At 36.8% G+C, this 23,931-nt stretch overlaps 1 protein-coding gene across 2 annotated transcripts; it reads left to right on the top strand.

The window, feature by feature from the left end:
• Positions 1-3,300: 3,300 nt before the first annotated feature.
• pik3c3 (phosphatidylinositol 3-kinase, catalytic subunit type 3) lies at positions 3,301-23,675 on the top strand. Of its 2 annotated transcripts, XM_067401528.1 has the most exons (26): positions 3,301-3,760; positions 9,112-9,300; positions 9,838-9,981; positions 10,782-10,911; positions 11,183-11,209; positions 12,982-13,068; positions 13,194-13,289; positions 13,865-13,936; positions 14,112-14,216; positions 14,297-14,389; positions 14,780-14,965; positions 16,751-16,890; positions 17,098-17,176; positions 17,259-17,326; positions 17,456-17,561; positions 18,041-18,157; positions 18,254-18,385; positions 18,462-18,590; positions 18,753-18,822; positions 18,912-18,976; positions 20,425-20,509; positions 20,616-20,690; positions 20,780-20,948; positions 21,038-21,128; positions 21,226-21,351; positions 23,426-23,675. In XM_067401528.1, exons 1-26 carry the CDS (start codon positions 3,696-3,698, stop codon positions 23,438-23,440), a joined length of 2,661 nt encoding a protein of 886 aa, XP_067257629.1. In that variant the 5' UTR covers positions 3,301-3,695; the 3' UTR covers positions 23,441-23,675. The 2 variants fall into 2 exon arrangements, with proteins under 2 accessions (XP_067257629.1, XP_067257630.1); XM_067401529.1 differs by lacking the exon at positions 11,183-11,209 and having other exon boundaries at positions 3,302-3,760.
• The last annotated feature ends 256 nt before the right edge of the window (positions 23,676-23,931 follow it).

The following is a 23,931-nucleotide window of genomic DNA, read 5'->3' as shown; positions in this document are numbered from 1 at the left end:
TTACGTGGTTTTGTTTCATTAATACAGTGTATACTTTTTTCTTGATTTCCCCTGAAAGACTGGAAGTGAAATGTGACAACATGCCCCATAGGTGAGGCACATTGTAACATGACCATACAGCCGCTTAAAATGTTATCTGGTCTAATAAAAAAAACTAAAATATTTTGTCAATGAAACACAATTATTAAGTTTTAAAATAATGGCATTTTTTAATAATTAACAATTAAACAAATTTTTGCATTTGACATCAAACACACCGCAAAACACAGCTATACAGCATAGCTCAAAACATAATAATAATTAATCATTTCTGAACATTGTCCCTCAGTCTTTATTCACCTTTTTCTCATGGTTTATCAATATAATTCATAAAAGTATAGACTAGAATAGCATAGTTCCCAACACTATGTTACAATGTGCCCCATCTGCGCAACCTTCGGCTGGTTAGATCAGCATTAAAGAACTACCTCAACTGTTAAATAACAGATATAAGATTAAAATAATATCAGATTTGTCTCATTTTAAAAAAAAACACACAAAAAATAGAGATGAAAAATTAACTTAAAGGTGCTAAAGAGGATCTTTTCGTCGACTGAGAAACCAAAGACTGTTAGTGAGTTTTTGAAATGAGCGCATGCGTAAGAACAACCCCCCTCCTTCACAGCTCATTTCGAGGGAACGCCTCCCAAAACTCGTGCACGAGTATTGAAACATGAGTGTTTACCACCGGCATTCGCTGTGTCGTGTTAGTGGATTCATTATGTCGGACTCACCGCAGGTAACTCTTAATCTGCAGTTGTTACTCCTGTCTCCTGACAAAAACATTGCATGCGGCGCCTGTGGAGTGTGGAAAGTTACTGGAGCGCGCAGCCGCGCTCGTCTCTCACAAGGAACGTCACGGCAGTGACTGACAAGCCAGTGGGCCAATCGTTTATGCGATGATCGCGTAAACGATTGGCTGATGTTTTTAAGGCCCTACCTCGTGCACAGATGATGTATATTAATATTATTCCCTTCAGTGCACCTAATAAATAGTCTTTTATCACTTAGTAAAGACAGTTTCAAGTAATATTGCAAAAATGTATAAAACAAAACATCCTCTTTAGCACCTTTAAGTAAGAAATTAATTTTTGCTATGGTTAAATAAATGTTCAGTGATATTGTCCAAAGATTTCTTAATTTTGGCACAATTTTTCTCAATATAATGTTGATATGGTAACTAGTAAATACACTTTCGTCATGCTGGCATGTGTGGAAAGTTTTAAACCATGTGTGTTACAACCAACCCCGCGTTACTTTGTGCCCCGCTCTTTTATAAGGCCACTTTTATAAATTATAAGCATTGTTAAATCAACCTCAAATCAAGTTTTTTTTTTTTTATTCTACAAAAGCATTTTAGTTTAGTTTACAAAAAATTAAATCTGCCCTACCCATTTTTATTAAAAATAAAAATACATTTAAATGCACAGAATTCAGATTGATCAGACCTACAAATACTAAATCCAATATATGAGAAATTACTTATTGGTCATAAGCAATTCATGAATATAAATCTTCAGACCTGTTAGACTGTGGAAACCTTCATCATCCCAAGAGTGCATCTGCCCTTTGGCTTCAGCTCAAAGGAATGTGGCCTTAAACTTGGGAGCAAGGAAGCAGAGCCCCCTCTGTGAGTGTTCGGAACACATGAGGGGTGGCAATGAGCCTTATCCTCTTTAACAGCTCTTGAGTCCCGAGCGGAGGATGTAATGGACTGCGGTCCTGTTCTGGTCTGACTCATCAACATTTATTACATAACCACACACTAATGTGCAGGGGGGACCCAAGGTTGCACTGAGATTTAGATGCAAGTGATCAGATGCCAAGCTGCAACGAGTGTAAATTAAAAGCAAGAACAGCTTGTTTTTTCATTCATTTTATTGCCTTGGTTCTTTTTCTGCCTTCACCAATGATGGCAAGAAAAACTTCATGTGATGAGAGATGAGGTTTTTAGGAAGTACAACCTATTTTGGTGCCTATATACACAAACACACCAATAAAATTTTCATTGGAGAACATCATGTTCATGCACCCAAAAGACAGATAGCAACTGCAAATGACTTGTCCACCTGCTGTGCAGAATGGCTGACAAAAGCCATAACCTACTGGTTTCACAGCAGATCCAATCTTGTGAAACAATCACACAATGGATTGAGTGTTATATAAACAACTGTTATTCATTTCTTGTATTGGCAATATATATATTGAAAGATATTGTAAAAAAAAAAATCATTATTTAATATCGTCCCACAAACTTTGCTCTGTGCTGCTTCCGATCCTTTTCATGCGAGCCCACGTGGGAAGAATGAGACACAGAACAAAGACTTTCATATTTGATTGTATAAACAAATTATCAGATTACTCCTATAGTCTTACTTCCATTTACCATAAATGAACACTTATGGTTCATCTTTATCCACCTTGATCTTCTTAAATATCCCAAAATATGATTACTTAATATGTACGTAAATAATTTTTAATTGGAAACATTTTATTAGACTCCCTCTAGACTCGCCCAAGGCCTGCTGACCTTGACTACAGAAAGAAGCATTATTCACTAGTTCTTTCTCACAGCATTTGTCTACAGAAAGCAGTCTTCTACGAAGAGCATAATGGGAAGGGGAACTTGTGTCTAGTTATCTGAGACCCTTATTATCCTTACAGATATAGACCACAATAGTTTGCAATTTAAAGAGATTCAAAACAAAATCACATGACATAATGAATGCATCCTCTTTAACAAAATGCATTGCATAATTATATTAAAGGGACAGTTCACCCAAAAATGAAAATTCTGTCATCATTTACTCACCCTCAAGTTGTTCCAAACCTTTATGAGTTTCTTTCTTCTACTGAACATAACGTAAGATATTTTGAAGAAAGTTTGTAACCAGGCTGCTTTGGGGCACCATTGACTTCCATAGTAGGAAAAAAAATACTATGGAAGTCAATGGTGTTCAGTTTCCCATATTCTTCAAAATATCTTCCTTTATGTTCAACAGAAGAAAGAAACTCATACAGGTTTGGAACAACTTGATGGTGAGTAAATGATGACAGACTTTTAATTTTTTGGGTGAACTATCCCTTTAATTAAACATATTTAAGCAAACGAAACTAAATCAAATGAGCTTTATCAAAAAAGGACTTGCTTTAATAAATATTCTCATTGTACAACTAATATGCAATTCAAGAGGACTTTTAAACGCCTTACCAAATTTGTCCTCTCTTACTATCCGTTCTTAAACCAAACAGGAAGATTCACCAGACCAAACAAGCCGTTTCTGATCCGCTCAGTCCAAACAAGCCGCTGCGGCGATCGAACAACTTGACATCGATTATTAACGCCTGATTATAATGTTTCCTTTCTAAGCGGACGCGATGAAGCCCTGTCAGATGTTTATTATAACTTTATTATTGTCTTAAATTAAGACTGCTAGTATTTTTGACCGGCCATATTGGTTGTCATTAATCAGGCGACGTTATATCAAGATTATAAACTGGTGCGAAAAGCAAAAACTCCAGCAGATCCAGTGCAGGGGCTTTGCTTACAGGCCCCGCAGTTGATCTCCCACCGCCTGACAAATCTGCATTTTTCTTTTATATGCGTTGCGTTTTATTCACTACGGTTTTGCATAACACTTCATCGATTACTGAAGATGGACACAGACAAGTTTAACTATGTGTATAGTTGCGATTTGGACATAAACGTCCAACTGAAAATGTAAGTATGTTTCTGGACCTTAGTCATTGTTTTGATTGCAGAACTGTCAAACCAGCAGAATGTCAACAGAGATCGAGACATTTATATCTAATCGATGTAATTTATTAATATGGTTTTAAATATAGCGTCTACTTAGACAAAGATAAAGTCACCAAATCTTCCTATGTAGTGCGATTTAATTTTAAAAGTAAAAAGGAAGAATCTTCCTTCCATAGTAGTTGTTTTTGTGTTGTTTACCAGAGGGAGCATGGCAACACTATGAGTCAGAAGAATAAAGTGTTAACACGAGTCCAGCGAGAGCTTTTGTGTTTTAGGGCTGTCATCCTTTTCCTTTTTCACTCGATCTTAACGAGTCTCTGTCCGCGTGTGGATCATAAATAAAGATCATAAATGATTCTTATGACCGCTAGTTTTTGTCCGGCTGCACACGTGCGCACAATGGAGTCAGTTTAATTTCATTGTTGCATTACGTTAGAGGACAGAAAAAACACCTAGGGTGAGCAAACTTACGCAAGACCTCATCATGAGAAAGAAAACGGGGGGTTTATTTAGAAGTGAGGGGGATAGAAATGTCATATTATTTTATTACTTTTAATTAATGTTTGATTTTAATAAGAAATACACTGATACACTGCTGAACAATAACCAATATCTATATTATTTTTTTGCCTATATTTTGTTATTGTTTTATGTACTACAAACACTTGTGTATTAAATATGCAATCGGCCAAACCACTAGGCCAGTGTTATATACTTTGTTCACTTGAGTACTTACAATATCCCAAATGTTTCCAACTATTTGTAAATCGTGAGAAAATTGCAATTTTAACCAAGGCTCCGGGACGTGTGAGGAGTCGCCTGTCAATTGCGTCATACCCGCGTTACCCTCGGTTTTCGGTTTTATTTCGTAGAAACCATGGAAACACCAAAGACGCTTTAATATTTACATGTTTTAATAGACAAGGGAACAACTGTTTAGATATATTTATTGACAGAAAACGAATTATTGTTATATAGCTCAACACGTTTAGTCTTATTGTTTAAATATATATATATATATATATATATATTTTTTTTTTTTTTTTTTTTGCGAGTACCATGCTTTACCATGCCTCAGAGAAAAACACTATTGTGTCAAGTAGCTAACATAGCATAATCAAATGCAGCTTTATTTGTAGTAACAGTAATGCAGAATTTTCTCCATCATAAAATACGTTTTAAAATGAATTGCATGCCATTTATCAACACAAGCCATCAAGCGTTAAATATGATATTTTAAAATCGATCTATCTTACTGCAGTGTGTAACAGTGTCTCACAGCAGCCGCTGAGTGAACCCACAGAGTAACGTTATAACATCATTTTCAACACTCTCAAATGTATCTAATATGATAAACAGAGCTGCGTTACCTCATACTCATGACCAAAATAGCGGAAGTGGCGCCGGTGACTGTGTCATAATAAAAGTCCCGCTGCTCGTGAGGCGTGTGTTGCGCAATCGCTTCAGCGGCCTCGTTCAGCTCCCACAACACTCGGTTCTGCTCTGCTTCATATTACAGTAACATTAATAATTGCATCCATGAACATGATTTCTTCCCGAGTCCAATCCCTATTCTTTTGCACTGTCCGTTGAGGTGAAGACCACATGTCCCAAGATTCCGCGCTCAGACTTGGCGTCATCAAGCTACGCCTTTGTTTTGAATAGGCCTCTAGCAGATAGAAAATATTACACATTGCACCTTTAAGTCCTCAAGGATTTTATACAATGTAAAAAAATAAATGATCACAGAATAAGGCAGAGAATATACGGTACCTATCAAAAGTCTGGAAACATTACACTTATTTAATGTTTTTGAAAGAGGTCTGTTCTGCTCACTAAGGCTGGATTTATTTAATAAAAATGCAATAAAAACAATAATATTGTGAAATAGTATTACAATTTAAAACAGCTGTTTTCTATGTGAATATATTGTAAAATGAACAATATATGTGGTCAAAGCTGAATTTTCAGCATCATTACTCCAGACTTCAGTGTCACATGATCCTTCAGAAATCATTCTAATATGATGATTTGCTGCTCAAGAACAGTTGTGATCCTTCATATATTTGTGGAAACCATGATACCATTCGTTGTGGCAAGAATAAAAAAGAGAGAAATTAATCAAGGATGCATTAAATTTATCACAAGTGACAGAAGGCATTTATAATGTTACAACATATTTCTATTTAATAAATGTTAATGAATTAATGTAATAAATTCAAATAAATGCTGTTCATTGAACTTTCTATTCATAAAAGAATCCAGAAAAATTGGTTTCCACAACAATTTTAAGCAACTGTTTTCTACACTGATAATAATGTTTTTGCTTTACCATCACAGGAATAAATTACACTTTACTATATATTCACATAGAAAACAACTATTTTAATTTGTAATACTATTTCGCAATGTTACTGTTTTTACTGTATTTTTGATTAAATAAATGCAGCCTTGGCAAGCATAAGAGACTTCGTTTCAAAAACATTAAAAAGTCTGTCAATTAGCACTGCATTATTTATATACCTTTTTGTCAATAAATACCTTAAGATGGCTTGAAGAGCGTACATAATCCATATCTTGTCGCAATCATGTATTTATTGTCTTCACGTTTCATCAGTCAAGACATTTATGCTTTTTATTCAGCTGCTGTTACAGCAAATAGCTGAATTACTTCTACGAATCCATTTTTGATATTCTGCGAGAGAGCGCCCTCCAGTTTCCAGTATGAATGAAACTGATGATATAACTAATGATATTAAACGAGAGTGAGCGCTCCATAATATTTAGATCGCCTCACTTTGGTTAAGAATAAAACAACATGTCATGCATAGTCTATCTTGTCTCTTTGAATTTAAATCTAGATTTATTCACATTGGCCTCTATATGAACACACTTGCCCGAAAAAAGGTTTTATTAAAAGTGCGTATTTTAACGTTACGCTCCTGAAAGAAAGTGAAGCCAAATTGCCACCATGTGAAGCACTTCAAATAACAGGATGATTTGACAGGGCTGACCTTCATAATTTAATGCGTGAGGTCGGGGGTGGGGTCTTAAACAGGAAGCAAAAAAGAAACGTTGTATGAAAAACGTAAACATTTCCCTTGTGGGAGATATGAGGAGGGGGTGCATTTCCTGGCAGACTGGTTTGCCATGAAAAGCACCCACCTCCAAAAATTGTCTCTGTTGGTCCCAGTTAAAATTATTTAGAGAGCATTGTTATAGGACTGTTGCGGTTAAGTGGGTTAAGTTTCATGGATGTGACATTTCCCTAGTATAGAGATATGAGGGGGTGTATTTCCTGGCAGACTGGCTTGCAGTGAAAAGCACCTGCACACTACACTGTGTGCAGTATTATTAGGCAAGTTAATTTTCTGATCATATTTTTTTTCCAAGCACATTTTACCAATTCCAATCCACATCAATCTTAATAACCACTATTAATATTGTTTTTAATCATTTATAAGTGATATATAATTGTTCATGAAGGCTGGAAATGAAAAATGCCTTATATTCAGGTGTGCAGAATTATTAGGCAGGTTTTCTTTTACAGGCAAAATGAGCCAAAAAAGAGATTTAAAGGTGCCCTAGAATCAAAATTTGAATTTACCTCGACATAGTTAAATAACAAGAGTTCAGTACATGGAAAAGACATACATTGAGTTTCAAACCCCATTGCTTCCTCCTTCTTATATAAATCTCATTTGTTTAAAAGACTTACGGAAAACACACGGATCTCAACATAACACCGACTGTTCCGTAACAGTCGGGATCATTAATATGTATGACCCCAATATTTGCATGTGCCAGCTCATGTTCAAGGCATTAGACAAGGGCAGCCAGCATTAACGTCTGGATCTGTGCACAGACTAGGTAAGCAAGCAAGAACAACAGCGAAAAATGGCAGATGGAGCGATAATAACTGACATGATCCATGATATCGTTATATTTTTAGTGATATTTGTAAATTGTCTTTCTAAATGTTTCGTTAGCATGTTGCTAATGTACTGTTAAATGTGGTTAAAGTTACCATCGTTTCTTACTGTATTCACAGAGACAAGAGCCGTCGCTATTTTCATTTTTAAACACTTGCAGTCTGTATAATTCATAAACACAACTTCATTCTTTATAAATCTCTCCAACAGTGTAGCATTAGCCGTTAGCCACAGAACATAGTCTCAAACTCATACAGAATCAAACGTAAACATCAGAATAAATACTATACTCACATAATTCGAAGCATGAATGACGAACATCTTGTAAAGATCCATTTGAGGGTTATATTAGCTGTGTGAACTTTGTAAATGCACTGTAATATAGTCGAGAGCTCGTGTGACAGGGAGCAGGCGAATTAAAGGAGCGGCGCGCTGCCAAAATCAGTGTATAGTTAATGATGCCCCAAAATAGGCAGTTAAAAAAATTTATTAAAAAAAATCTATGGGGTATTTTGAGCTGAAACTTCACAGACACATTCAGGAGACACCTTAGACTTATATTACATCTTGTGAGAAAGCATTCTTGGGCACCTTTAACTCAGACTGAAAAGTCAAAAATTCTTAAATGCTCATGAGAAGGACGCAATACTAATGCAATACTAGAAATTGCAAAGTTAAAGCATGACCAAGGGACAGCAAAATGCTCATTGAGTGAGCAGGGTCAGACAAAAAGAGGTGGAAAAGAAAAGACACATGTTAACTGCAAAATAATCAAGAATTAAGGTGAAGAATTAAGTGCGAAAACATCAGGAACCCTTTAGTCTCCAGCGCCACCATTTTCCAGAACTGCAACCTACCCGGAGTCTCCAGAAGTGCAAGGTGTCAAGATCTCAGAGACTTAGGTTAGCTAAAGAATCCTAAAAAATGACCCCCACTTAATAAGAATCACAAGCTGAAGTGTTATAAAATACATGAAGACTGGGTTTTTATAGGCCTTATAGACAGACAGATTGAGAGTGACTCCTGAATGACCAGCACCACATCCTCTTGTACCACTGTTTGAAGAATTTATCTTCCAGAATCTGGCAGTAAGTTTTGGAGGATCGTTTTTAGTCCATCTCTGCAAGACAGACATTTCAGGATAAGAGATGGACTAAAAGTGAACTCCCACACCTTACTGCCAGATTCTGGAAGATATTAGTCTTAACATCCTGCAGAATCCCCCCCCCCCCCAAATAACAGTACTAACAATTATTTTTTTTGGGGGGATGGGAAAAGTTATGGAAATCATTGGTCAAATAACCGTCAAATAGACTCAAATATCTTGACATTGTGTTGCAGACTGCAGAAATAGCGTTTATTTTGGGTTTGCTTTTGCAGAGGCAGTCTGGAGGGCAAAAGAGAGCAGAAGAGCTATAAATCTCTGCTCGAGGACCCCATGCTGCGATTCTCAGGACTCTATCAGGAGAGCTGCTCCGACCTGTACGTCACCTGTCAGGTCTTTGCTGAGGGAAAGCCACTCGCTCTGCCAGTACGAACATCTTACAAGGCCTTCAGCACACGCTGGAAGTGAGTACTTTTAACAACGGTTAATTTCTGTCACACTGTGGCTTACTTTACACATGTGTGACCCAATGATGAGTCAAAGCAGGAAACCAAACAAAATATGCCAGAGATGCGTCGCAGAGATATATAACCTATATCAGAGGTCGGCAACCTTTTTGTCATGGAGATTTGCATTAATTGATTTGTGCAGTTTAATTCTCACACTTTAATAGTATTTATAACTCCTAACTTAATAAAAGAAGCTGTGTTACTGAGGAATGATTACCTCAAAATGTAGATTATAGGTACTTTATATGAATGAAATAAGTACATCTCTCTCGGTTTTGCTCACATGCAAGCGATTACCCCTCCGCGTGCCAGGAGTGCCGTAGGTTGCTGACCCCTGGCCTATATATTTTGGTACTCTATTATCCTTTCACATAATTATATAGATAAATGACAAGTATAATTAATTTTGTTAATTTGAAGAAAGAAAAAAAGCCATTAATACCTTCAGATTTCATTTGTTGACTGATTATTCTTGTCTTTTCTTCATCGTAGCTGGAACGAGTGGCTTAGGCTGCCAGTGAAGTACCCTGACCTGCCTCAGAGTGCCCAGGTGACTCTAACTGTTTGGGATGTGTATGGACCCGGCCGTGCCACACCTGTTGGGGGCACTACAGTCACCCTGTTTGGGAAATATGGGTAAAGGTCTATTGTTCCATCAGAAATTACTTGGGTTTTGTACCTCATTAGCCTTCATGTAAACAACTGGAAAATGTCATGTGATTGAGCTCTATTTGAATTAAATGTATCCTTGGTTTATTTTCACAACCAGTTTCAAATATTTCTCACATTCACACATTCTCACTTCTATTCAAAAGTTTGGGGTCAATATGATTTTTTTTATTATTCAGCAAGGCTGCATTAAATTGATCAAGTGACAGTAAAGACGATTATAATGTTAAAAATAATAATTATATATCAAATAAATGTTGTTCTTTTGAACTTTCTATTCGTCAAAGAATCCATAAAATTGCATCACGGTTTCCACAAAAAATTTCCACATGGCTGCTGAAAATTCAACATTTTAAAATATATTAAAATAGAAAACAGCTATTTTAAATTGTAATTATATTTAAACTATTACTTTCAAAAATGCAAAAAAAATATATGGCCCACCAATCTCTGCTACATACTCTCTTCTAGAGGTGTCTTTTGGAGGACATTTGGATATGACATATTTGTGCAAAATTAAAATGAGAGATTGAAAAGAAAAGAAGGCTTTCTTGGCAATCCACCAATTATGCACTAGGATGCCATGGCTAAATTCTTTAGTTAGTTGACTCTGTCACTTTTGACATGACTTTAATGAGAAACAGAGAAACGCTATTAATTAGTACCACTGACAACAAATACTTCTTTTTTTTTTTTTGCACACCACCCTTTTTTTACATCTATTATTCCCCCTTATCCTTCTTCATTTCTCTACTTCTGTCTACCAGAATGTTCCGGCAGGGCATGCATGATCTCAAGGTGTGGCCAGGCGTGGAAGGTGATGGCAGTGAGCCCACTAGTACACCAGGAAGGACCAGCAGCACTCTGGCAGAGGACCAGATGGGCCGTCTGGCCAAGGTCAGTAACCTGAGGGACTGGGGAGTGGAGATGCTCAGTTAAGACAGAAAGGCGAGAAATATGCCTGTGTACAGTTACTGCACAAGAGGGATATGTTAAATGAAAAGTGGGTGGCAGGTTGGGATAGATGGATGTGCTGTTTATGTTTATAGATTACCTAATTTGTGGAAAGAATGAGAATTGAGAATGTTTGGGGAGTGTGATTTTGTGTGTGTGTGTGTGTGTGTGTGTGTTCTGTAAAAGGACATGTTTTAACTGCCCTCTGTTCCAGGGCCCAGACTTGGAGATTCTTAGTGACGTGAGTATGAGAGAAAACAGGACAGGAATGCTGTATGTATGTGTGTGTGTATGTGTGTATGAGTGTGTGCTTGTCTCATATATTTGGGCAAGATATAGGATGGGTTCCATATTTAGCTTGTTTAATTTGACCCACATTTTCACAAATAGGATAAGTATATTATCTTCTGTGTGTTTTGGACTTTTAAGCACTGACATTTTGGACATTGCTTGCCCTCACCAATTTTTTTATTTAACATTTTATATAACTTTTTGAGAATTTATGCGCAGCAATGAAGCTGTTATAAAGCACACCAAGTGTTTAGGAGAACCGAGGCATCAGAAACACTTTTTATGACACTATAAATTATAGCTGCACGATTAATCGTTAAAAGATCACGATAGCGATTCAAACACGCACGTAATCTGCATTGGTTTCGCTGCCGCTGACCCAGAGAGAGCAGTTATCATGTATGAAACAGCTTTACAACCACACACTATCATTATTTATGTGTTACAATTAATTAAAATGATTCAAATTAAGATATTAACACTGATGTTTACAGTAGCGATCAAAATAGAGTAAATCACCTCTTGAAAGTAGGGCTGTCAAACGATTAATCGCGATTAATCGCATACAAAATAAAAGTTTGAGTTTGCATAATATATGTGTGAGTAATGTGTGTAAATAATATGTATATATAAATACACACCAATTAATGTATATATTTAAGAGAAATATGTTATTTATGTACAAAAAAATGTATTTATATATAATATAAATTATATAAAAATATAAATAAATACATATACTTGTAAATATTTCTCAAATATATACATGGATGATTTTGTATTTATCTATACATAATAATTACATCCACATATACTAGGCAAACTCAAACTTTTATTTTGTATGCGATTAATCGTGATTAATCGTTTGACAGCCCTACTTGAAAGTAACTTGACGCTTCAAATAAAGATTGCGTCAGTTACATCATTACACCAGTAGGTGGCAACAAGTGACTGTTAAATAATGTATTTTTTTGTACCATACGAAAGATTTGTTAAAAAATGCTGAATCTTTATGAGTGAGTATAATATTTTCAATTTATTCAGAATCGTGCAGCTCTGCTATAAAAATATAAGTAGGTAAAATACAGCTTTACAACTTTTAACAATGTCTTTCAACTAAAGCTTTCAACTCATGTTATGACTATGTAAAAGTTGGTAAATTTGCCAAAACCTGTTTTTCACAACAATCGTGTCTGTACTGTATAACCAGACATTCATCCACTTAGAGAAACAGTCCTACATCAAACGGACAATTTAGAAAAAGCTACAGATTAAACAAAAAGATGGTTGTGTTGGATGATTCATCTAAGTCAGAATGATTTGTTGGGCATGCTGTTGATAACTTGTTTTGAACTGGGAACATTCCTTGAAATGTTATGGACATTATGTTTAGCCACTAAAACACAAGTATGGCTGGTTAAACAAAGTACTCTTGGAGGCCTTTAGATGAGATGTGTTATTGAACTAACTATTACTAACTGTTTGTTTAGAAAGGGCTGAGTCATCTTAGTGTGCTACTACTTTGTACTGGCTCTGAGTTTCCTTTGCTAATGGGCGTTTTTGTGTGTGAGGCTCTTGCTGGCTGACTCGCTGCAGTCATATGATTGGCTAAAGGACTGTGCACACAAGGTCTTAGTGTTACTGGTCTTCTTCTGGTCTTCTTCTTTAAGTTTACCTCTCTTTTTCTTTGCTTTTCTCTCTCTCTCTCTCTGTCTCTCCCAGCTAACAAAAGCTCATCGTCAGGGTCACATGGTTAAAGTAGACTGGCTGGATCGCTTGACCTTCAGAGAGATTGAGATGATCAATGAGGTGAGAGGGTTTGGGGTAAAAAGTGTCACTATGTGGCATCATTGTAATTTTTGTAACCTCAAAACTAAAAAACACAATCATGTCAAATTAAGATGATTCATACTGTTTGTGTTTTTTCTCTACAGAGTGAGAAACGCAGCTCTAATTTTATGTACCTAATGGTGGAATTTCCCCGTGTCAAAAGTGGCGAACGAGAATACAGCATTGTGTATTACGAAAAGGTATATCTTTTTTTTTTTTTGCTACAAAGTCAATATTGGATCAAAACAACCATGTTTCCTTTTCCTGTTAATGCATGATTCATCAAAATGTATCAGCCTTGATTCACTTCTAAGTTTTTAGTTGACTAGGCTGTGATATTAATTTTAAATAATAGCCAAATAATTATTTAAGCATTTTAGCATATGCTATCAAAAATCTTACTAATTGCTAATAGAGTAATTTAATGTGGTTAATGTGTAATAACATTTAGAAAAGAAGTTTAGTTAGAAAAGAAGCATTAACTTTGGGATATGTTGAATAGCTTGTTAGGCTGAACTTGACTGTTATCCTAGTAAAAAAAGACACTTTTAGGTCCCTCACAATTACCTGAAAATTATCAGTCAGAAATAACTACTTTAACCAATCATTTTTAGATGATTAAACACAAGCTTTTTTTTACAATTTGCATTTTTGAATGTCTTGTTTCGTTACAGAAGTAAAATGGGTTGTGAATGCCATTTTATGCTGACTTTAAATCAGTGATCAATCAAAATTTTGAAAAGGAGTGTAGTTAAAAGGCCATGTCTCTTTTCAGGATGCAGATGAATCCTCCCCTTTGCCGACCAGTTCAGATATTGTGAAAGTCCCTGACCCTCAGATGTGCATGGTGAGTAGAAATAAAAACAAAAAAGTTAACTTGGGTTCATGGGTTGGAGAATCTGTTATAAATGTCTGTCTTACACACAAGTGCTGCTGTACATTTTGGCACTTGATAATGCAAAAAATACTTTTGGTGTTAAATGACTAAGTCAGTACTTAATGGTGCTGATGTTCTGTTGCAGGAGAACCTTGTGGAGAGTAAGCATCATAAACTGGCCCGTAGTTTGCGCAGCGGACCGTCTGACCACGATCTCAAACCCAATGCAGCCACACGTGACCAACTCAATGTTAGTGATGCAGAGAAAAAGAAGTCCACAAGAAATCTTTGCAGATGTGTTTTTAATATGTATATCTTTAACTGTCGTAGATCATAGTGAGCTACCCACCCACTAAACAGCTAAGCTCTGAGGAACAGGACCTAGTGTGGAAGTTTAGATACTACCTCACCACACAAGAAAAGGTGAGTGAGCACATGTACACTAAGTATTTTAAAAGTTTTAGGTCAGTAGGAAAGAAATGAATGATTTTATTCAGCAAAGATGCATTAAAATGATCAAAAGTGACTGTAAAGACATTTATAATGTTCCAAATATATGGTTTTCTTTTGAACTTTGTATTTTGAATTTTCTCCCTATGTTCGCTTTCATCACAGGAATAAATTACATTTTAAAATATATTAAAATAGAAAACAGTTGTTTTATGATATTACTGTTTTTATCAAATAAATGCAGCCTCTAAGAGACAAAAAAATCTTACCGTCCCCAAACTTTTGAAATTATGTTCATGTTTACATGGTGTCTCAGTCTTAATCTGTGTCCAAGGCAGGATCTCATTGTGGCTCTGTTTTTAGGCTTTGACTAAGTTCCTGAAGTGTGTGAACTGGGATCTGCCTCAGGAGGCCAAACAAGCCCTGGAGCTGCTGGGAAAGTGGCGGCCGATGGATGTGGAGGATTCCCTGGAACTGCTGTCCTCTCAATTCACCAACCCCACAGTCAGACGCTACGCTGTCGCAAGGCTGCAGCAGGCTGACGATGAGGTAAAGTCTATATGTGTTTGTGTGCACGTTAGTCACATTGTCAGTGGTGTAGATATTTGTAACAAAGCTTTGTGTCAGATGATTTGGTTGCACTTTATTTTACATTATGTGTACTCACAGTGTACTTACCTAAGAAAATACTGGGTAATATGAGGTAGCTACAGGGGTTAAGGTTATGTTTAGGTGTAAGTTAAAGGGTTAGTTCTCGCCAAAATCAAAATTCTGTCATTAAGTACTCACCCTCATGTCATTGCAAACCTGTAAGAGCTTCGTTCATCTTCGGAACACAAATTAAGATATTTTTGATGAAATCCGAGAGTTGTTTTTTATCTCCCATAGAAATGACCACATTCAGGGACCAGAAAAGTAGTAAAGACGTTGTTAAAATAGTCAATGTGACTGCAGTGGTTCAACCTTAATGTTATGAAGCGACGAGAATACTTTTTGTGTGCAAAAACAAAACAAAAATAACGACTTTATTCAACAATTTCTTCTCTACCCTGTCAGTCTTCTACGCAGTTGATGCAGTGCAGCACTTCAGTGTTTACGTCTGAACACCGGCTTAGCATTGCCCGTCGCTGTTCACGTGAGCAGCACGATGCATGCGTGTGATGCTGACGCAGGAGCCGGCCTATACGGAGTCGACGTTCTGACGTAGAACACGGAAGTGCTGAACTGCACTCACTGTGTATTAGAAATTGTTGAATAAAGTCACTTTGTTTTGTTTTTGCGCACAAAAAGTATTCTTGTCGCTTCATAACATTAAGGTTGAACCACTGTACTCACGTTCACTATTTTAATGATGTCTTTACAACTTTTCTGGTCCTTGAATGTGGTAATTTTGTTGCTTTCTACGGGGGATAAAACATTTTTGATTTCATCAAAAATATCTTACTTTGTGTTCCGAAGAAGAACGAAGATCTTACGACATTTGACTTACAAATTTGGAACGACATGAGCGTGAGAACTTTTTTTTTGAGTACTTAATGATAGAAATTTCATTTTGGGTGAACTAACCCTTTAAAGGTGCTAAAGAGGATGTTTTGTTTTATACATTTTTGCAATATTACTTGAAACTGTCTTTACTAACTGATAAAAGACTATTTATTAGGTGCACTGAAAGGAATAATATTGTCAATCACTGCCATGACGTTCCTTGTGAGAGACGAGCACGGCTGCGCGCTCCAGTAACTTTCCACACTCTACAAGCGCCGCATGCAATGTTGTTGTCCTGAGACAGGAGTAACAACTGCAGATTATGACTTACCTGCGGTGAGTCCGACATAATGAATCCACTAACACGACACAGCGAATGCCGGTGGTAAACACTCGTGTTTCAATACTCGTGCACGAGTTTTGGGAGGCGTTCCCTCGAAATGAGCTGTGAAAGGAGGGAGGTTGTTCTCACGCATGCGCATTGCGCTCATTTCAAAAACTCACTAACAGTCTTTGGTTTCTCAGTCGACGAAAAGATCCTCTGTAGCTCCTTTAAGGGATAGTACCTAGTTATTACCCATTGTAATTACTGTAATATTGTATGTACATGGGTACAGGACAGTAAATTAAAGTGCTACTAATGATTTTATACTTATTAGTGCAGTGTTAACTATACTTATTTACGCACACCAGTACCAATGGGACTCTTTTGGGACAACTAAAAGATTCATGCATTAAAGGAATCTGATTTCTGTAGAAAAACATTTAATTCTGATTTTTTTATTTGACTTATCTGACGTACCATAACCATACCATGTACACCTCATCTCTCTTTGTAATTCCTTGTAGGATCTGCTAATGTACTTGCTCCAGCTGGTACAAGCATTGAAATATGAGAACTTCATTGATATCCAGGGTGGTTTGGAGCCTGCCAGTAAGAGAGACAGTCAGGGGGTTCTGGTGGACAGCTCAACAATAGATCTAGACAGGTCAGCTGCAACCTCACAGAACATGTGTCTATGTGAAATGTGAAAATTTTCCCCCAAAACATTTATACATTTCTTTTCATAGAATCAACATCTTTGAATGTACAATTTCCAGAGATACTCAATATGTGTAGTCAGATTTCTAAACCATTAAACATCCAAAAACAAAAAAACGTGAGGGTTCCACTTACTGATTTATTTTTTTTCTAGTTCCCAGATGGCATCGACCATCACCGTGATGCCCAGTGGACAGAAAGGCAAAGAAGGAACAGATGGTGAAAATCTAGAGGTAAGTGCAAAAAAAACCAGTTAATTTTAGATAAAGTGGATGTGGAGATTATGTAACGGTGTGCATTTCCTGTGTTCCACAGCAAGATCTGTGCACCTTCCTTATATCACGTGCCTGCAAAAACTCCACACTGGCAAACTATTTATACTGGTGAGTAACGCAACAAGGTGTTTCGCAGTTCTGTTCTTGCATGACTAACAACAATTTGCCAGTTCCACCAACTCCATATGTAAAATTTTAAATTAAAAGAAAATGTTTGGACATTATCTTCTACTGCAGGTATGTAATTGTGGAGTGTGAGGATCAGGACACCCAGCAGAGAGACCCAAAAACCCATGACATGTACCTCAATGTAATGAGGCGGTTCAGTCAGGCTCTGCTCAAGGTACCTTCACAATCTGAACCCACATGACTGAAAACAAACTGATTTGATGATATACACTACTGTTCGAAAGAGTCTGTATGACTTTGTAATGTTTCTAAAAGACGTCTCTTATGATAACCAAGGCAGCATTTACTTGATCAAAATACATTAAATATTTGAAAATACATGAAATATTATTACAATTTAAAATAGCTTTTCTATTTTATTTTAGTATGTTTAAAAATGTAATTTATTCCTGTGAAGGCAAAGCTGAATTTTCAGCATCATTACTCCAGTCTTCAGTCACATGATCCTATAGAAATCATTCTAATATTTTTATAACATTATAAATTGTATGCCATTATAAATGGCATGATTTTGTCTGATTAAATTACAAAGGAATGCCTCATACATATGATTGGTTGATAAAAGTAAATAGATGTTAAGTGTTTAAATAAAAGATATTTCAAATAATATGCAATGTTTATGTCTATTTCCAGGGTGATAAGAGTGTAAGAGTGATGCGCTCCCTTCTGGCTTCCCAGCAGACGTTTGTAGACAGACTAGTGCAGCTCATGAAGGCCGTTCAGAGAGAGAGCGGAAACCGCAAGAAAAAGGTATGGAACGTCACACAGAATAACTGCTGTAGATCATGAGGAATCAGTTCACTTGTAAAGTTAGTTGTGACATTTCTTTTTTTCTGTCTCTGACAGACAGAGCGGTTACAGAGCCTGTTGGCTGATAATGAGAAGGTGAATCTGTCAGAGATCGAGCCCATCCCTCTCCCTCTGGAACCCCAAATCCGCATCAAAGGCATCATACCCGAGACTGCAACGCTCTTTAAGGTATTGTGCATCATTTATATCCATTACGTCTCACATGCATCCATCCACACGTGACTACAGCTTTTCTCTTTTTCAGAGTGCTCTGATGCCAGCAAAGCTCATCTTTAAGACAGAGGATGGGGAGCAATATCCAGTCATCTTTAAACATGGAGATGACCTGAGACAGGACCAGCTCATCCTGCAGATCATTTCACTCATGGATAAGGTTCAAAGATCGCATTACGTCTTCTCACAGTGTACCAACAGGACACATAGTTCATCCATATATGTAGCCTTCCTTTGTTTTATATAATGCTACAATAAAATAAAAGTTGTAATAGAATTTTTAGTTGATTGTTAGCTTTCTCAACATTCTTATCTTCAACAGTTGCTGAGAAAAGAGAATTTGGACCTAAAGTTGACTCCATACAAAGTTCTGGCAACCAGCACCAAACATGGTCAGTACTGCTTCACCTTTTGTGTGCAGAGCAAAACAATGAGCCAGCCAATGTATGTTTCACACTGGATGCATATGATTTGTCTGCAGGTTTTATGCAGTTTGTGCAGTCAGTGCCTGTGGCTGAGGTATTGGCGACTGAAGGCAACATTCAGGTAATGCAATACAAACGAGTTGTGCAGTCCTGCTTCTGGAGGGCCACCTTCCTGCAAAGTTTAGTTAAAGGGTTAGTTCACCCAAAAATGAAAATTCTGTCATTTATTACTCACCCTCATGCCGTTCCACACCCGTAAGACCTAGCATTAATCTTCGGAACACAAATTAAGACATTTTAGTTGAAATCTGTGAGGCCTGCATAGGGAGCAATGACATATCCTCTCTCAAGATCCATTAATGCACTAAAAACATATTTAAATCAGTTCATGTGAGTACAGTGGTTCAATATTAATATTATAAAGCGTCAAGAATATTTTTGGTGCGCCAAAAAAAAAACAAAATAATGACTTATATAGTGATGACTGATTTCAAAACACTGCTTCAGGAAGATTTGGAGCACAAATGAATCAGTGTGTCGAATCTGCTAGGAGCGCCAAAGTCACGTGATTTCAGCCATTGGCAGTTTGACACGCGATCCGAATCATGATTCGATACACTGATACGGGTGTGGAAAGGCATGAGGGTGAGTAATAAATGACAGAATTTTCATTTTTGGGTGAACTAACCCTTTAAAGCCTAATTAAACACTCCTGAACCAGCTGCAGTCTACTCAGAATACACAGAATACACTTGCAGTCTGTATAATTCATAAACACAACTTCATTCTTTATAAATCTCTCCACCAGTGTGTAATGTTAGCTTTAGCCACGGAGCATAGCCTCAAACTCATTCAGAATCAAATGTAAACATCCAAATAAATACTATACTCACATGATCCGACGCATGCATGCAGTATGCATGACGAACATCTTGTAAAGATCCATTTGAGGGTTATATTAGCTGTGTGAACTGTGTTTATGCACTGTATATAGAGTCGAGAGCTCGGGGGGCAGGGAGCGAGAGATTTAAAGGGGCCGCAGCCTGAATCGGTGCATAGTTAACGATGCCCCAAAATAGGCAGTTAAAAAAATTAATAAAAAAAAAACTATGGGGTATTTTGAGCTGAAACTTCAGACACATTCAGGGGACACCTTAGACTTATATTACATCTTGTGAAAGAACGTTCTAGGGCACCTTTAAATTCATATGCCCTCATAATCTTTAATCAAAAACATTAACCTAATCACCTTAAAATGACATTTCTTCTCTTCATGACATATGTCTCAGCGGAGTTTGGGACTATATAGCTGGCTGCAAACTGACATTTACATCTGCATCCATTTAGTTAGCAACGTTACATTTGGATATACGTCACAATAGGAAAGAAAAGCCTATCACAGCTTCTGTTTCATGCTGCCTTTAAATAAAAATATTACTTTTTATTTTAATATTTTAGAATAAAATTTTAAAGTAATATTTTATTATTTGTAGTATAATAGAATTGTAGGTGCAAGTTGCTTTGGCACATAGTAAACTCTTTCTATTGGTTAATTATGTCTCCATGCAGAGTTTCTTTCGAAAGCACGCTCCGAATGATAAGGGTCCGTATGGCATCAGCTCTGAAGTCATGGACACATATGTTAAAAGCTGTGGTGAGCTTCAGTTTGTGATTCCAGTAGTACTTTATTTAGCTTTATTAATTAGTTGCTTTTTTATAAATCATTATTTACATGTACTAAATCATGATATACTTTTCAGCGGGCTATTGTGTCATCACCTACATCCTAGGGGTTGGAGACAGACATCTAGACAATTTACTTCTCACAAAGACTGGTACACTTAATAAACGCACCTCAGCTTTCAATGACTTTATGCACTAAAAACACAGATCGGATGTGCTGATATGTCTCTCTGGCTCGCAGGGAAGCTGTTTCATATAGATTTTGGGTATATTTTGGGTCGGGACCCTAAACCACTGCCACCCCCTATGAAGCTGAGCAAGGAAATGGTGGAAGGGATGGGGGGCATGCAGAGCGAACAATACCAGGAATTCAGGAAACAGTGCTACACTGCCTTCCTGCACCTACGCAGGTGCGTTAAATGAGACATACTTCCTATGCTGTATGTCTACCTGAAATCATAACCTTTTTTTTTGTTGTTGGTTTGGTTCTCATATGCAGATACTCCAATCTCATTCTGAATTTGTTCTCTCTGATGGTGGATGCGAATATTCCGGACATTGCACTGGAGCCCGACAAAACTGTAAAAAAGGTTTGTGCGGTCCTGATGTTTGGCCCCAAAATTTCAGAGCGAGAATAAAATGAGCAATACGATTTTAACCTGTTTATTCTTTGCCTGTCCACTGCAGGTTCAGGACAAGTTTCGATTGGACCTCTCGGATGAGGAAGCAGTGCATTATATGCAGAGTCTGATTGATGAGAGTGTGGGGGCGTTGTTTGCTGCAGTGGTTGAGCAGATACACAAATTTGCACAGGTGTGTATGTTCCTTAGTTTTTAGCTTGTTCTGTTACTCTTCTCATTTCTATGGATGGTAGCCTATGCTGCCAAATGCTGGAAAACACTACACAACTTTGCACAGATTTCCCCCCCCGATTTGCAGTCTGGATGAATTAACGCTAGTTGCTGAAGTTCAGGGCCAGTCAGGGTTGACAGATTTCACACAAAATCAGCTGATTCCATCCAGATGATATCAAACATGTTTGATATTTTGAGCCAATTTTGGAACATATATTGTTTTTATTTGTCATGCGTCTCCTAGCAATGAAGCGCACATTTCTGCATTCTCAGTATGTTGTGTTCTGAACAATTGGTACTGCTTTATTTTGATAGTGTACTTAAAGGGTTAGTTCACCCAAAAATGAAAATTCTGTCATTTATTATTACTCACCCTCATGCCGTTCCACACCTGTAAGACCTTTGTTAATCTTCAGAACACAAATTAAGATATTTTAGTTGAAATCTGATGGCTCAGTGAGGCCTGCATAGGGAGCAATGACATTTCCTCTCTCAAGATCCATAAAGGTACTAAAAACATATTTAAATCGGTTCATGTGAGTACAGTGGTTCAATATTAATATTATAAAGCGACAAGAATATTTTTGGAGCATACAAAAACAAAATAACAAATTATTTAGTGATGGCTGATTTCAAAACACTTCGGAGCACAAATGAATCAGTGTGTCGAATCATGATTCAGATCGCGTGTCAAACTGCCAATGGCTGAAATCATGTGACTTTGGCGCTCCTAACAGCAGATTCGACACACTGATTCATCTGTGCTCCGAATCTTCCTGAAGCAGTGTTTTGAAATCGGCCATCACTAAATAAGTCGTTATTTAGTTTTTTTGGCGCTCCAAAAATATTCTCGTCGCTTTATAATATTAATATTGAACCACTGTACTCACATGAACTGATTTAAATATGTTTTTAGTACCTTTATGGATCTTAAGAGAGGAAGTGTCCATTGCTCCCTATGGAGGCCTCATGGAGCCATCAGATTTCAACTAAAATATCTTAATTTGTATTGTGAAGATTAACGAAGGTCTTACAGGTGTGGAACAGCATGAGGGTGAGTAATAAATGACAGAATTGAACTAACCCTTTAAGACATTCTACTTACTATAAGTAACTTTGCAACTACATGTCAACTAGAAGTCATTAGATATTAAGCAGACAGAATACTAATACTCTAACACCTTATTTTAGGTGTTAGATATTTAGATAGATATTACCATGGAGAACCTGCGTCTCGACCTGACTACAACGTAGCCCAGGATCCCCGTATCCGCTTACATATATTTATATATAATCGATTTTTAATCTCTATAATAAAAATGTACAATTCAGATTTTGATCTCCATATACATTTACATATATATATCTTCCAAGGGGTTTTTTCCCTCCTAGGACTTTTTTCCCAGTGCTAGCACGCTGGGTTTTTCTCCTAGGGGGTTTTTTCCACCCCTGGAAGTCAGCCGACATTGGCTTAATGTAGCACCATCTTGTATATGTTACATATTACCACGCTTGTTTGTACAGTTTTAACCACTTCCCTTTTTTTCTGTGCTTCTAATATGTAAAGCTGCTTTGAAACAATTACCAATTGTAAAAGCGCTATATAAATAAATTTGACTTTGACTTGACTTGACCTTCCTAGCAGACATTCTACTAACTACAAGTAACTTTGCAAGTAAATGTCAACTAATTCTAAGAAAGTTAGTTGACATGTAGTTGCAAATTAATGAGTTAGTTGATATGTAGTTTCAAAGTTACTTATAGTTAGTAGAATGTCTAAAGTGGACAATCAAAATAAAGAGTAACCAAACTTGAAAGCAAATGATGCCCAGTTTTTCTATTTCATGTATGATGCCTAGTGTTTAAAACTCTTTGCATTTTAGCATTCGTATTCCAGCCTTAAGAGAGTTCCCACTTCTGTAAATCAGCCATGATTATTGACAGATACTACTGATAAATCGCCAAATAGCGATCCCATTTAATTGGCATAGCCGAAATTACTTTTACTAATGTTTTATTTTTAAAATCCACAGTATTGGCGCAGATGAGGTGATGTCATGGAGCCTGGTTCTCACATAATCTGTGAGCAACACACAGATGGACGGCAACAACAACCGAATGATATTCAAAAGAAAAGGACACGTGCCAAGGCCACACTAATGACGTTTTCACCGTGAACCATTCATGCACTAGGTCTTGACTCTAATGAATATATTTGTATATATATAATATAAAATTAACTGTATATGTAAAAAAAAAAGCCAAATAAAAATTCCAACTTTAGCATTTGTGTTTGGTCAGTTTTCATTTTACAGTATATTCATATTAACACTCAAAACGTTTATAGTCTGTATTAGAAGCAGGTGTCTTTTTTTTTTCTTTTTTTTTTTACAATAGAACAGTAAAAAAAAAGTCCATTCAGTATGTATATGAAACCCTTGGTTAGGGTTAGGTATTTTTTTAGGCATCCTTCTATGACAATGAGTGGTTCTGATGCATATGGTGTTTCTATGGATGGAGATGTGTGTGTGATTCAGCT

The sequence above is a fragment of the Chanodichthys erythropterus genome, chromosome 11 (assembly GCF_024489055.1).
Source record: "Chanodichthys erythropterus isolate Z2021 chromosome 11, ASM2448905v1, whole genome shotgun sequence".
Classification (NCBI taxonomy): Eukaryota; Metazoa; Chordata; class Actinopteri; order Cypriniformes; family Xenocyprididae; genus Chanodichthys; species Chanodichthys erythropterus.
This window is presented reverse-complemented; position numbering and strand designations above follow the sequence as displayed.